Source organism: Strigops habroptila, chromosome 4 (assembly GCF_004027225.2).
Source record: "Strigops habroptila isolate Jane chromosome 4, bStrHab1.2.pri, whole genome shotgun sequence".
In the NCBI taxonomy this organism is placed as follows: Eukaryota; Metazoa; Chordata; class Aves; order Psittaciformes; family Psittacidae; genus Strigops; species Strigops habroptila.
Genome location: NC_046358.1, coordinates 64,572,763 through 64,586,230, shown reverse-complemented (window position 1 = coordinate 64,586,230; position 13,468 = coordinate 64,572,763). Strand labels below are relative to the sequence as shown.

Sequence of the window (13,468 nt, the reverse complement as noted above, 5' to 3'; positions counted from 1 at the left end):
GAGAGAACAGAAAAGTTCCACTGTTGCTCTGATTTTCTGGATGGATTAGACTGTTACGTGTGACAAAGTCCATGTGAGGCCAAGTGTTTTAGGAGTCATGTTTCTATCAATATTTTCAGTTTAGATTTTACCTCCATCCCGAAACAAACCAATCTCAAACAAAACCAACGCCAAAATCTAAATCACACTGACTCACTGAAATCACTTGTAAGGAGTTAGAGTCATCATAGGATCATCATAGTATTCCAGACTGGTTTGGGCTGGAAGGCACCTCAAAGATCATCCAGTTCCAGACCCCTTCCATGGGCAGGGACACCTTCCACTAGTCCAGGTTGCTCCAAGCCCTGTCCAACCTGGCCTTGAACACTGCCAGGGATGGGGCAGCCACAGCTTCTCTGGGCAACCTGTGCCAGCACCTCACCACCCTCACAGGGAAGAACTTCTGCCTAATGTCTCATCCCAATCGCCCCTCTGTCAGGTTAAAGCCATTCCTCCTTGTCCTGTCCCTGCCTGTCCTTGTCAAAAGCCCCTCTCCAGCTTTCTTGTCGGCTCCTTTAGGCACTGACAGCTGGTCTAAGGTCTCCCTGGAGCCTTCTCTTCTCCAGGCTGAACAAGCCCAGCTCTTGCAGCTTGTCTCCTTAGGACAGTCAAAGAAACTGTGCTTGAGTGAAGCTGAAGCTCCAGAGAGATGGACAGAGAGGGGGTAGACAGACATAGCTGTTAGGGATGGTGGAGGAAACGCTTGGTTCAGCTGGTTCATCTCCTTGGCGATGACATAACGCTCAGCGCAGGGGATCACAAACCAGTTTCTGTTGAGCACTTGTTGGTGGCCTTTGGGTGAGCAACGAGTTGCAGGCTGGAGCGTTCTGTTCCCAGCTGTTCCAGCAGCTATTCCAAGGGATGGGGAAAAAACTGTCACTAGACAATCTTACTGCAGGGCTGTCAGTGCATTTGTAAGAGCCTGTTGAGGCCACTGAAAAATCTTTCAGGAGGGTGAGGCATTAAAAGACAGAAGTACAGTAGAAAGAGAGTGAACAAACCACTTATCATGGAGAGAAAGATAAGACAATCTATTTTTTTTCCTACTCTCAATTTGATTAAGGACGTAGTGCAGCTGAAAAATCTGAGTAATTTAAAATGAAAGTTCAGGGTCATTTCACTTTTTTCATTTCAACACATATCAAACCTTTGGAGTTTTCCTGGCTTTAATAGACTTTTAGGAGGAGTTCATACCCACCTAAGTCTCCAAAGATGGAGACAGCAATGGACAGGGCTGTGCTTGGTACGCCCTTGTGGAGGTCCTCCTGCAGCAGGGGCTGAGCTGCAGGACACTGTCGGTGAGCTAAAAGATGTCTGGGAAGCTGAGAGAGAGCTGGACTGCTTGCTCCAGGCCCAAACTATGCAGGGGCCACAAGCATCCACCCTAGCACAAGCAGAAAAGAAGGAGGGCATTAAGCCAGGAAGGTGGGAGCTAGTAAAAACAGGAAAAAAAGCCAACAAAAAAGGGAGGAAGAGGACAACTAAAAGCAAGGGGCTTCCTCCAAAATATGACATCCCCAACCAGAACTGCTTCGCAGCTCTGTAGGGGGCTAATGAGGAAATGCACACCTCACCAAATGAACATCCTGCTGATGCACCAGTAAAGGGGATCACTAGTGGTGCTTACCAAAAAAAGCAGCAGGTCACAGTAGTAGGTGGCTCTACTTTGAAAGGCACAGAGGCACCCATCTATCAGCCCGACCTGATGTCAAGGGAGGTGTGTTGCCTACCAGGGGCTTGGATCAGGGATGTTGCCAAGAGGCTGCCTGGTCTAGTAAGTCCCGCTGACTATTACCCGCTTCTTGTGAGCCATGTGGGTGCTAGTGATAGAGACAACAGTAGCTTGGGAATAATTAAGAAGGACTACAGAGCCCTGCAAAAGGTGGTTAGGGACTCTGGGGCTCAGATAGCTTTTCATTGATCCTCCAGGCCAAAGCGGAGGACCTTGAAAAGGCCAGGCAAATTTGGCAGGTTAATAAATGGTTAGAAGGGTGGTGCCATTGTCAGGGGTTTGGTTATTTAGACCATGGGACACGATTTGGGAGGCCAGGTCTTACTGGAGGCTGGTGGAGCTGGTCTGGCAAGGGGAAGAGCTGCTTTGGGAGGAGGCTTGCCAGACTGGTCAAGGAAGCTCTAAACTGGATGTACTGGGGGAGGGGGGCATCGATCCATCCCAACACTCCCAGTCAGTTGCCAGCACCTGTAATAAATGCTTGGAGCAATGAAGAGCTACTTCAGCTGCTTCAGGTAATGAGTCGGCTTCATTTGGAGCTTTATTCAGATGCCTCTGTACAAATGCCTGTAGTATGGGAAACAAACAAAAGGAATTAGAGATGTGCATATGTATATGGTGATACGACATTGTTGGGATCACAGAAACATGGTGGGATGGCTCCTATGGTTGGGGTGTTGGAATGGAAGGTTATAGGCTCTTTAGGAATGACAGGCCAGACAGATGGAGAGGGGGAGTAGTTATTTATGTCGATGATAAGCTGGAGACTGTGGAACTCTGCCTGGGGACAGGTGAAGAGCCAACAGAGAGCTTGTGAGTTAGGGTCAAAGGGAGAACTGTGATGGGTTCTGTGAGGATCTGTTGCAGGCTGCCTGATCAGGAGGACTCTGTGGATGAAGCATTCTATAGACAGATAGGAAGAGTCTCACACTTACAGGCCCTTGTCTTCACGGGGGACTTCAACCCGATACCTGTTGGAGGGATGGTATGGCCCAGCACAAGCAATCCAGGAGGTTCCTTGGTTGTGCGGAAGGCAACTTTCTCTTGCAAGTAATAGAGGAGCCGACAAGTAGAGGTGCCATGCTTGACCTTGTGCTCACCAACAGGGAGGGGCTGGTTGGGAATGTGATCCTCCAGGGCAGCCATGGCTGCAGTGATCATGAGATGGTTGAGTTTGAGATTCTCAGGACAGTGAGAAGGGCACGTAGCAAGCTCACTGCCCTGGACTTCAAGAGAGAAGACTTTGGCCTCTTCAAGAACCTGCTCAGTAAGGTGCCATGGGATGAAGTCCTAGAGGGCAGGGAGGACCAAGACTGCTGGTTGATATTCAAGGATCACCTGCTCCAAGCTCAGGAGTGTTGCGTTGCGACTAGAAGGAAGTGCGGCAGGAGGGCCAGGAGACCTCCATGGATGGACAAGGAGCTGCTGAGGAAACTTAGAGGGGAAAAAGAAGCTTATAAAAGGTGGAAGTGAGGACAGGCGGCCTGGGAATAATACAGGGATGTTATATGGGAAGCTAGGGACCAGGTCAGGAAAGCTAAGGCCCAGTCAGAATTGAGTCTGGCCAGGGATGTGAAAGATAACAGGAAGGGCTTCTATAGGTGTGTTGCAAACCAAAGACAGACTAGGAATAATGTGGGTTCTCTCCAGAAGCTATTGGGAGAACTGGCTACCCTGTATTTGGAGCAGATTGAGGTTCTTAATGACTTCTTTGCCTCAGTCTTCACCGGCAAGTGCTCTGACCACACCGCCCACGTCTTGGAAGGCAGATGCAGGGACTGTGAGAATGAAGGTCTTGGGCCCACTGTAGGAAAGGATCAGGTTCAAGATCATCTTAAGAACTTGAATGTGCACGGGTCCATGGGACCTGATGAAATCCATCTGTGAGTCCTGAAGGAGCTGGTGAATGAAGTTGCTAAACCACTGTCCGTCAGATTTGAAAAATCATGGCAGTCAGGTGAAGTTCCTGATAACTGGAAAAAGAGAAATGTAACCCCTATTTTCAAGAAAGGGAATATGGAAGACCCAGGGAACTACAGACCAGTCAGTCTCACCTTCATGCCTGGCAAAATCTTGGAGCAGTTTCTCCTGGAAAACATGCTAAGGCACATGAAAAACAAGGTGATTAGTGACAGCCAACATGGCTTCACTAAGGGGAAATCCTGTGTGACCAATTTGGTGGCCTTCTATGATGGGGCTACAGAACTGATGGACAGGGGCAGAGCAGTTGATGTCATCTAGTTGGACTTGTGCAAAGCATTTGACACTGTCCCGCATCTTTGTCGGCAACATGGACAGTGGGATGGAGTGCGCCCTCAGCAAGTTTGCCGACGACACCAAGCTGTGTGGTTCTGTTGGTATGCGGGAGGGAAGGGATGCCATCCAGAGGGACCTTGACATGCTTGAGAAGTGGGCCAATGCCAACCTCATGAAGTTCAACAGCATGAAGTGCAAGGTCCTACACCTGGGTCAGGGCAATCCCAGGCACAGCTACAGGTTGGGCAGCGACATGATTCAGAGCAGCCCTGCGGAGAAGGACTTGGGGGTGTTGTCAATGAGAAATCGAGCATGAGCCAGCTTTAGTGTGCACTCACAGCCCAGAAAGCCAACTGTATCCTGGGCTGTATCGAAAGAAGTGTGACCAGCAGGTCAAAGGAGGTGATCCTGCCCCTCTACTCTGCTCTTGTGAGACCCCACTTGGAGTACTGTGTGCAGTTCTGGTGTCCTCAACATAAAAAGGACATGGAGCTGTTGGAGCGAGTCCAGAGGAGGGCCACGAGGATGATAAGAGGGCTGGAGCACCTCCCGTATGAAGACAGGCTGGGAAAGTGGGGGCTGCTCAGCCTGGAGAAGAGAAGCTGCATGGAGACCTCACAGCAGCCTTCCAGTATCTGAAGGGAGCATACAAGGATCTGGAAGAGGGGCTTTTCATCAGGGACTGTAGTGATAGGACAAGGGGGAATGGGTTTAAACTTAAACAGAGGAAGTTCAGGTTAGATATTCTGCTGTGAGGGTGGTGAGGCGCTGGAACAGGTTGCCCAGAGAAATGGTAAATGCTCTGTCCTTGGCAGTGTTCAAGGCCAGGTTGGACAGAGCCTTGGGTGACATGGTCTAGTGTGAGGCGTCCCTGCCCTTGGCAGGGAGGTTGGAACTAGATGATCATAAAGTTCTTTCCAACCCTAACTAACCTATGATTGATTCTGTGATTTTTCTCTTCCATTCATCCCTGCGGCCCTGAGGTGTGGGTGACTGCTGTGCTGATCTAAGGCAGGATTGCTAATAGGAAGGGTAAGCAGCAGGAATTTGATCCCAGAGCAGGAAAGAAACACAGGTTCAGTACACAATTTTTGTTTATTTTTCCTATTTGGATCAGTATAGCAGTATACTGGTCAAATATGTATTCTGGAGCTTGGAAAGCAGGAGTGTATGAGTGTTTTGAAACAGTCAAAACAGAAATCAATCATGTGAGGCTCAATTCTGTAATGGTTAAATCTTTCTGTAAATAGGAGAGACCGAATCTGATCTTTTTTACTTTTATCAAGCAAAGTAATAATGTACTAGACTGAAAGATAACTCTCCATATCTCCCTCTTTTCTGTTCAATCAGCATGCAAGATATCACAGACTTTATTTTTCTCATTTCTAGGTCCTGGAATTGCTTTTGTGGTTTACCCAGAAGCCTTAACTAGGCTTCCCCTCTCACCATTCTGGGCTGTAATATTCTTTTTGATGCTACTGACTCTTGGATTGGACACTATGGTAAACTGCTTTTGTTTTCCATTCTTTTCCTCTTGTTTTTCCTGTTTATTTGTTTGGAGGACCATGAGATTAATCACTGTTTTCCATATGGTCCGTGAACTGCTTTTCAAAAAGAGGTATGTATTAAGGCCATCAATGCTGAATTAATTTGGGCGAAGCTTTGGCATTGACATCTGTGCATTTCACACCTAAGATTCAAAATACTCTGTTTATATCCCATTTAATCCAGCTGTACCACTTTGCGTACGATGAATCCTTTTGTGTTTCAGTTTGCCACTATCGAGACTATAGTGACCTCTGTTTCGGATGAGTTCCCCAAATACTTACGTACACACAAGCCACTGTTCACTCTTGGGTGCTGCATCTCCTTTTTCATCATGGGATTTCCTATGATCACTCAGGTAATTGAGTGTCTTTAAATATTGTCTTTGAGCATCACTGTCTGTTCCCAATCTGCCTCTGGTGGCCGTTCTCTTCCTGCATAAGTTGCAAAAGATGAAGCTGAATTCTGTTGAAGATTAAGCTGAACTCACTGAATGAGTCTGAAAGCCTTATTTTTTGTTATGGATCTTTTGTCATGGAGAAGAAGACTTTGCTGTTCAAATCTTTCTGTGAATCAGACTTCTACAATTTTCTCCAGCCAAACATATCCAAAGCAGTAATGTAAATAAAGTATTCATTTAACTATAACCTTTGTATGTCATATAAACATGCACACCAATTTTGGGTGCATTCCCTCACAGGTAAGATATATACTGATAGTCTTGGCAGACTGTGGAGTTAATAATGAAATTCTCATCTACTGTTGATAGTCTTCAGTGTCTTTTGTCCACCAATTCCTCCAGCATTATAAACTATCAGCCATTTCAAGAGGAGGTGCACAAAATTTATCTTGCTGTTTTATTCACCACTTTTTCTTTATTTCTTTCCTCTCACCTCATCACCTACTAGCACAGCTTTCCTGTTCTAAAGCCTAGGATGGATTCAGTCCTTCCCTCACTTGAATTATGCTGCCTAAGTTCTGCCCTGAAGGAAGAAACTGTCCTGCAGCGCTAGAGTGTCCAGTCAGTGTTACCTGGGATAGAGAGCCCTCAGTCCTGCTCCCATCCATTTTGCCAACCTCAGCATCAGTTACAGTTGTCACACATGGAGACACACCAGCTATATGCCACGAATAATGGCTGTTCTCTTTTTTTAGGGTGGAATGTATATGTTACAGCTTGTGGACACTTATGCAGCTTCTTATTCTCTTGTCATCATTGCCATCTTTGAGCTGGTTGGAGTTTCCTATATATATGGTAAGAAAAAATACTGCTATTGGGCAATCTATGTAATGTTTTAGCATATTAGTTTTTTTAACAAAAAGCCTCAGGATTCTGTTATTTTGACTGGAAGCATAATGAGACTTCATTCCTTTAGGATTCCTTTAAATACATGTATTTAAAAGAATTTCATACACTCTAAGGTCCTTTGCCCACCAATAGCTTAAAGCCAATGCTTAGAGTTGAGTATAAGACTATACCAAGCATTTAGTGATGCTTTTCCAGCAGCTTTTCACACTCCAAAGGTTTAGGGTCAGAGACTTCCTAAGCCGGAAGTGGTATCTTTGCATTTAACAACTTTTGAAGGATTTCTTTTCCGTGTACACATCCATCCTTCCCTTTAGCCCATATCTGTCTGTAACACAGCATCAAGACTATGAAGCTACTCAGAGTGATTATGCCCAGTGGCAGCACCAATTATATTGGTCCATGCTGACATACATCAAATTATGAGGAAGATCCTCAGCTAGTCTAAAGCAGTGCCATTACTGGTGCTACTGTAGCTACATCAGTTGATACCAACTGGTGATTCCAAACTTGACCTGCTTTCAGGAGATTGATTCTTGGAACTGTGTGATCTTAGGTGGTTGTAGTAGGAAACATGAAGGTCTCCCTACATAACAGACGATGAATTTGTGTCTGGAGTGTGGTGGTGCCACTTAAGACTTGTCCTCAAAAGCAAAGGGAGATTTGAATGGCAGTGTTAAAGGTGACAAAGGTAAGGCCGTTACAGTGGCCAGGAATGAATTATATCTTTTCTATCAGCTAGCATAAACAATCCCAAGATATTCTGTTGAAGGTGCATATATAGCATCGTGATCTTAGTCTCTAGCCCTGTGCGCTAGATATTTAGACCTACCTATGTTATGGGGTCCACTCTGTAATATAAGTGCATTAAAAAATCATACATAATTCAAAACATGAAGAATTTGTTGCTCTTGCTTGAGAAATGAATGTTATACACAGGACAGGGAATCAGCCCTTCCTTGTTTTCTCTAATTTCATGGAAATAGAGCAGTATATTTTATCTCCACTGCCATCCAATCCAGTGGGCAGGCCTCAGTGGTTGTAAGTTAGGGAGGAAACCTTACAGAATACAATAGAAAAAGTCGAAACACCAAGAGACAAGTTGATTTAGAGCAGTCATGTTTTGGTTGATCAAAATGCTTGTTGCTTTTTATGTCCCTGAAATGTAAATATTTTATTTAGAGTTGGTTTAGAAGTGTCACCTCTTTGAGTGAAATGATATTGGTAACTTGGATCAGCTTTACATACAACCTGTCTTCTCAAAGGACCTGAGCGTAATGTTTTGAGATATCTCCTGAAGTGGAGTCAAGAGATGGATTTTGGGGATTATTTAGCAGAACTCCTGTTTTGAAGATCAGTGCTGGCAAGTTGTGCCATTGCTCTGTGCTGTGGTTTCCATGAAGATATGCAAGGTTTGCCCATTCTTTCCCCCCAGTTAGCACCAAGTTTAGCATTTACCCATTCCTGTGGTACGTGCCATCTGAGTCATTAGTGTCTGGTTATTGTATTCCCAATTAATCACAGAATAGTTTGGGTTTGAAAGGACCTTAAAGATCATCCAATTCCAACCCCCTGCCATGGGCAGGGGCACCTTCCACTAGACCAGGTTGCTCCAAGCCCCTGTGTCCAACCTGGCCTTGAACACTGCCAGGGATGGGGCAGCCACAGCTTCTCTGGGCAACCTGTGCCAGCATCTCACTGCCCTCACAGGGAGCAACTTCCTCCCAAGATCTAATCTAAATCTCCCCTCTGTCAGTTTAAAGTCATTCCCGCTTGTCCTGTCACTACTTAAACTAAAGACAAAATCCCTTGCTTAGAATATTCTTAAATAACCCCCAAACTACTGAAATCTGTAGAATTTCTTTATTCCATATACTTTTTAAAATAAGGACGAAGGTAAACAGGAAGCAAATGGCTCTGTTCCTCCACTGAACGCTGTGTGGCAGAAGCACTACAAACCTGTCTTTGTGGAACATCCTATTAGGCTTCTAAGTAAAATTGCTCTGGCTCATGCCTGCTTTGCCCCCAAAAATATCAGTATCCCTTGAAGCACGAATTTTTATGAAAACCATAAAATAATATAGAAGTAGTTGTAGCACTGCAAAGGAAGGGCTTGCACAGCAGAGAAGTTTTTTTTTTATAGTTAGAGACTACTTTGATGTAATCAGACTTGGAAAAGATTTGACAAATTACAAATCATTCTTTCCATGCTTTCTGTACCAACTGATTGTTGATCAACAGATGTTAGTAAAGCCTTTGCTGTAAACTATTCTGAAGATTATTCCCTAGAATTAACCTTTTGCTAGACTATAGTGCTTTCAGTCTTTTACACAAAAAAGGAAAGATTTACTTTACAATCAATATCTGCCTGAATAATATGTCATAGCTACTTCTACTGCATTAAAGTTTCTTTATAAAGACAGTTGAGAGGAATACAGGTTGTACATTTGTGATTTTCATGTTGCTGTTCTTGTTACATTCCTTCAAGCAGTGCTTAAAATGGGCAAAAAGTACTTTCAAGCTCTGGCAATTGCTGTTTCACGCTCCACTGGCACCTTTCTTTTTGTACTTGTACTCTTCATGGCCAGCAGGTTGGCACAATAGCAGCAGGTGCTTTTATGAAGAAATAAATCTCTCTTTAATCCTTGTTACATGTTCTGCTTGCTGAGCTCGTTGAGATTTTGAAATTAGAGAGAGGCATGCTTGTTTATTTCCTCACAATCACTTTTTTTTCAGGGGTGTCAGTGCTACATAATTCAGTTCAATAATTTTTATTTCATATGCTGGTATAGTTGTTTAGATGATGATGCATGATTGGTAAAGAATAGCTTAGAGCTGTGGGATTAATCATCAGCATCATTCCCATCATTGCATTTTGCAATGTGAAACTTGGAAACTGAAAACGTGTGACCTTAACTTTGTTAATGCTCCTTCTAGATCTGTTTTTTGACAGTCTGTTGTGGGGAAGATTCATTGTCAGCGTGAGTGGTAACTGCTGCAGAGTATTTGTAGGAAGTGTCAGAATAAAGACTTCACCTGTAGCAGAATATTGAAGTAGTTGTCTGCCTAAGGTTTGCATTCTCCTTTTTAATGGATTTTCTATCTATCTGCAAGCACTTGTGAATACATTATCCTACTTCAGAGAGTGAAAATTGAGATACATAAGCTCATGTATTGTTTATTTCCCAAAGTTATTCAGCAGGCCTGACTGATCTGAGAGGGAGACTGAATATACCAAGATTTAATTGGCATTCTCTTAACTAAAGCATTCTTTGCATTTTTCTGTGGAACTTGAAGAACCTGCTCTCAGTCTTTCACTGGGAAAGAGATGAGTATGGTGTAATCCCTGTATCTGCTTACACACATCTGACTGCCAATATAAAAAGTGCCTTTAACTGTGAATATCGACTGATGATTCCAAGAAGGAACTACATTTTTTAATTGGATTTAAAACAAATCTGTGCAGATTTGCATGACGCTTGCATGAATCTTGGAGGCAGAGGCTCTTGGTAACTATCCGGTTAGGTCTACCTCCTTTGCTGAAGTGGAGGCACTCAGGTGAGCTTTAAACTCATGCAAAGACCCTTCTGCCCATCCCTAGTGCTGCTGCAATTAATTTCAAACTAGTTTTGTTCCCACCACAGCGGGCTGCAGGGATGACTGCTGTGTAAGCATCTGCCATTTTCTTCTCTATTTCTTATCATAACACAGTTCTTGAGCTTTTCTCTGACATGCTATCTGCCTGAGCTGGGTTACTCTGTGCTCCCCCTCTGCCCTAGCTCCATCCAGCCCTGCTGCTTTCTTAGAGGTGCAGCAGAAGATGCTGAATAATGAACTATTGCTCTCTTTTACCTTCTTAATTCTTGGAACAGGCATGTGGAAAGCTTTATTTCTCCTTGCTATCAACAAAAAGGCTTCTAAAATTAGGTGGATCAAGCCTGGGGATTATCTCTTCTTTGGCAGCTGCAGTGGCTGGCTCTAAGGGAAATAAGAATGTCAAGCAGTTTATTACTTTTGTTCCAAGTATTTCTTTCCTTCTTCTATGACTTCTCTCCATTATTTAAGCTCTACCCCTGTGCCCACACCATAAAAGACTCAATGCTGCAGAACAATGTTGTGTGAACTTTAAATGACAGAGATGATCACTTGCTTTATTAGATAAATTGTCCTGAATTTGAAATGTTTGTGTGAGAAATGAGCTTGGCCTTGGACCCCAGACCTCTATTCTTGTCATCACTAGAAAAGCTGGAATAAATTTCAATTTTGATTTTATTACATTTGGATAAATTATTAATAGCTGTAGTGAGCAGGGGCCATTCACCTAAACAACTCTGCAACCAAGGCTGAAAGGCAGGGTGGGTTTTATCAGTCAGGGAGATAGCTGCAGAGGGGGCTGAAATGCCATTTTCCAATCTTGCCTGTTGTATTAACTCAAGTAACTTTATAGCTGCAATCAATACAATAATCTGAAGAATTAACCAGTTGATCTGTTCAAAGAGCATTGAATAGAATGTAAAATATTTATAGGTGCTTTCTAGTCATTCCAAGTATTGCTTACGCATCAGTTGAAAAGTAACAAGATGTTCGCAGTTTCAGTGTGAAGTGACACAGTTCTACCCCAGCCATGTCATAGGTATAGAGAAGTTCAGATATTGTTTATGCTGAAACAGGTATATAGATATTAATAAGGTTCATCTTCACATTGAAATATAAGTATACACATAAAAATGTGTATACTCCAAAAGCCGGAGAGAAGCTTTTGAACAAGGGCCTGTGGGGACAGGACTTTAACCTGACTTTAACTTAAGGGGGAATGGCTTTAACCTGACAGAGAGGTGATTTAGTTTAGACATTAGGAAGAAGTTCTTCCCTGTGAGGGTGGTGAGATGCTGGCACAGGTTGCCCAGAGAAGCTGTGGCTGCCTCATCCCTGGCAGTGTTCAAGGCCAGGTTGGATGGGGCTTGGAGCAACCTGGTCTAGAGGAAGGTGTCCCTGCCCATGGCAGGGGTTGGAACGAGATGATCTTTAAGGTCCCTTCCAACCCAAACCACTCTATGGTTCTGTGATTCTATAACTGCAGCTAACCCATCCATACTATTAACACTTTAACCCAAAACATACTGGATGCTTAATCTCTGTGTAAAAGTTCAGTTTTGCTTTAATCCTTAGGAAGTTAAATATTTTATTGGAATGGTTCCCACTGTAATAGTTTCATATTTTACTGTGCGGTTAGATCTTCCATTGAAGTTTTCAACCAACAAGTCAGAGTTTATTTTTGTAATTAGACACGAGCAAGGTCAAAAGATCCTCATAGCAAATTCCAACTGGTTTCTTTCACACCTAATTGTATGTATGTTTGCTATTTACAGGATTGCAAAGATTTTGTGACGATATAGAAATGATGATTGGATTTAAGCCAAGTAAATTCTGGAGAGTCTGTTGGGCATTTGTGACCCCAACTATTTTAACAGTAAGTAAAAGTTTTATTTAAGTCTTCTCCAAAGAGCTTTGTTGTTTCTTCCTCTTTCCTATGGGTTCTTAAGGGTGGTAATTACATCTTGAGTGCAGATACCTAGACACACATGTGTGTGAGCACATGTTCTCGCATGCGTGTGTAGTAAATGAGACAAAGCAGAAGTGATGGTGTTTTTGGTGGCGAGGGGTGGCGAGTATCCTCATGCAACTATGGCAGTCTTTCCCCATGTGTGGAAAGCGCTAGTGTGGTGTACCATTGCACGTCAGCAATGACCATTGTATGCATGTGTGTGGGTGTAGCATGTATGTATGTATACACATAGTGCGGGAATGGAAGTGACACAATCTCTGTTCTATTCTTAGGTTAAGCTAGGGAAAGAGCACATTTTTGAGTCCTAAACTGATCTGAGAGGCATCCTTTGGGAAGGCTTATCTAGAAATCTGAGTGACAAAGTTTTAGCTGCAAAGCTGGAGATACTTTTGCAAAGGTTAATACAGTTATATTCGCAATAACAAATAGAACTCCCTTCAGTTTCTCTAAAAAAAGAAAAGAAAGAAAAAAGAGAAAAAAGGGCTTGTTCAGCCTGGAGAAGAGAAAATCCAGGGAGATCTTAGAGCAGCTTCCAATGCCTAAAGAGGCTACAAGAAATTTGGAGAGGGGCTTTTAGAATCATAGAACAGTTTGGGTTGGAAAGGACCTTCAGAGGTTATCTAGTCCAACCCCCCTGCAAAGAGCAAAGACATCTTCAACTAGATCAGAACCACATCCAGCCTGGCCTTGAATGTCTCCAGGCATGGCGTATCAACCACCTCTCTGGGCAACCTGTGCCAGTGTTTTACTACCCTCATTGTAAAGAATTTTTATCTCACATCCAGCCTGAATCTCCCTTCTTTTAGTTTAAACCCATCAAACTTTGCCCTGTTGCAACAGGCCCTGCTAAAAAGTCTCTCCCCATCTTTTTTATAGGCCCCTTTTTCAGAACCAAAAGGCTGCAATAACATCTCCCAGAGTCTTCTCAAGGCTGAACAAGCCCAGCTCTCTCACCTGTCTTCATTGCAGAGGTGCTCCAGCCCTCGGAGCGTCTTAGTGGCCTCCTCTGGGCACTTTCCAACAA

At 43.7% G+C, this 13,468-nt stretch overlaps 1 protein-coding gene across 4 annotated transcripts in view; it reads left to right on the top strand.

Moving 5' to 3' along the window:
- Positions 1–13,468, top strand: part of SLC6A5 (solute carrier family 6 member 5) — a 37,712-nt gene that overhangs the window by 13,839 nt on the left and 10,405 nt on the right. For 3 of the 4 annotated variants that reach the window (XR_003991187.1, XM_030484565.1, XM_030484567.2), the window contains 4 exons: positions 5,417–5,529; positions 5,799–5,930; positions 6,728–6,827; positions 12,248–12,348. Coding sequence is in view for 3 of the 4 variants with exons in the window: in XM_030484565.1 (XP_030340425.1) it covers positions 5,417–5,529; positions 5,799–5,930; positions 6,728–6,827; positions 12,248–12,348 (446 nt within the window). In the remaining variant the exon portion in view is untranslated. The remainder of the gene's footprint in view (positions 1–5,416; positions 5,530–5,798; positions 5,931–6,727; positions 6,828–12,247; positions 12,349–13,468) is intronic. The other variant, XM_030484566.2, reaches the window with a different exon arrangement.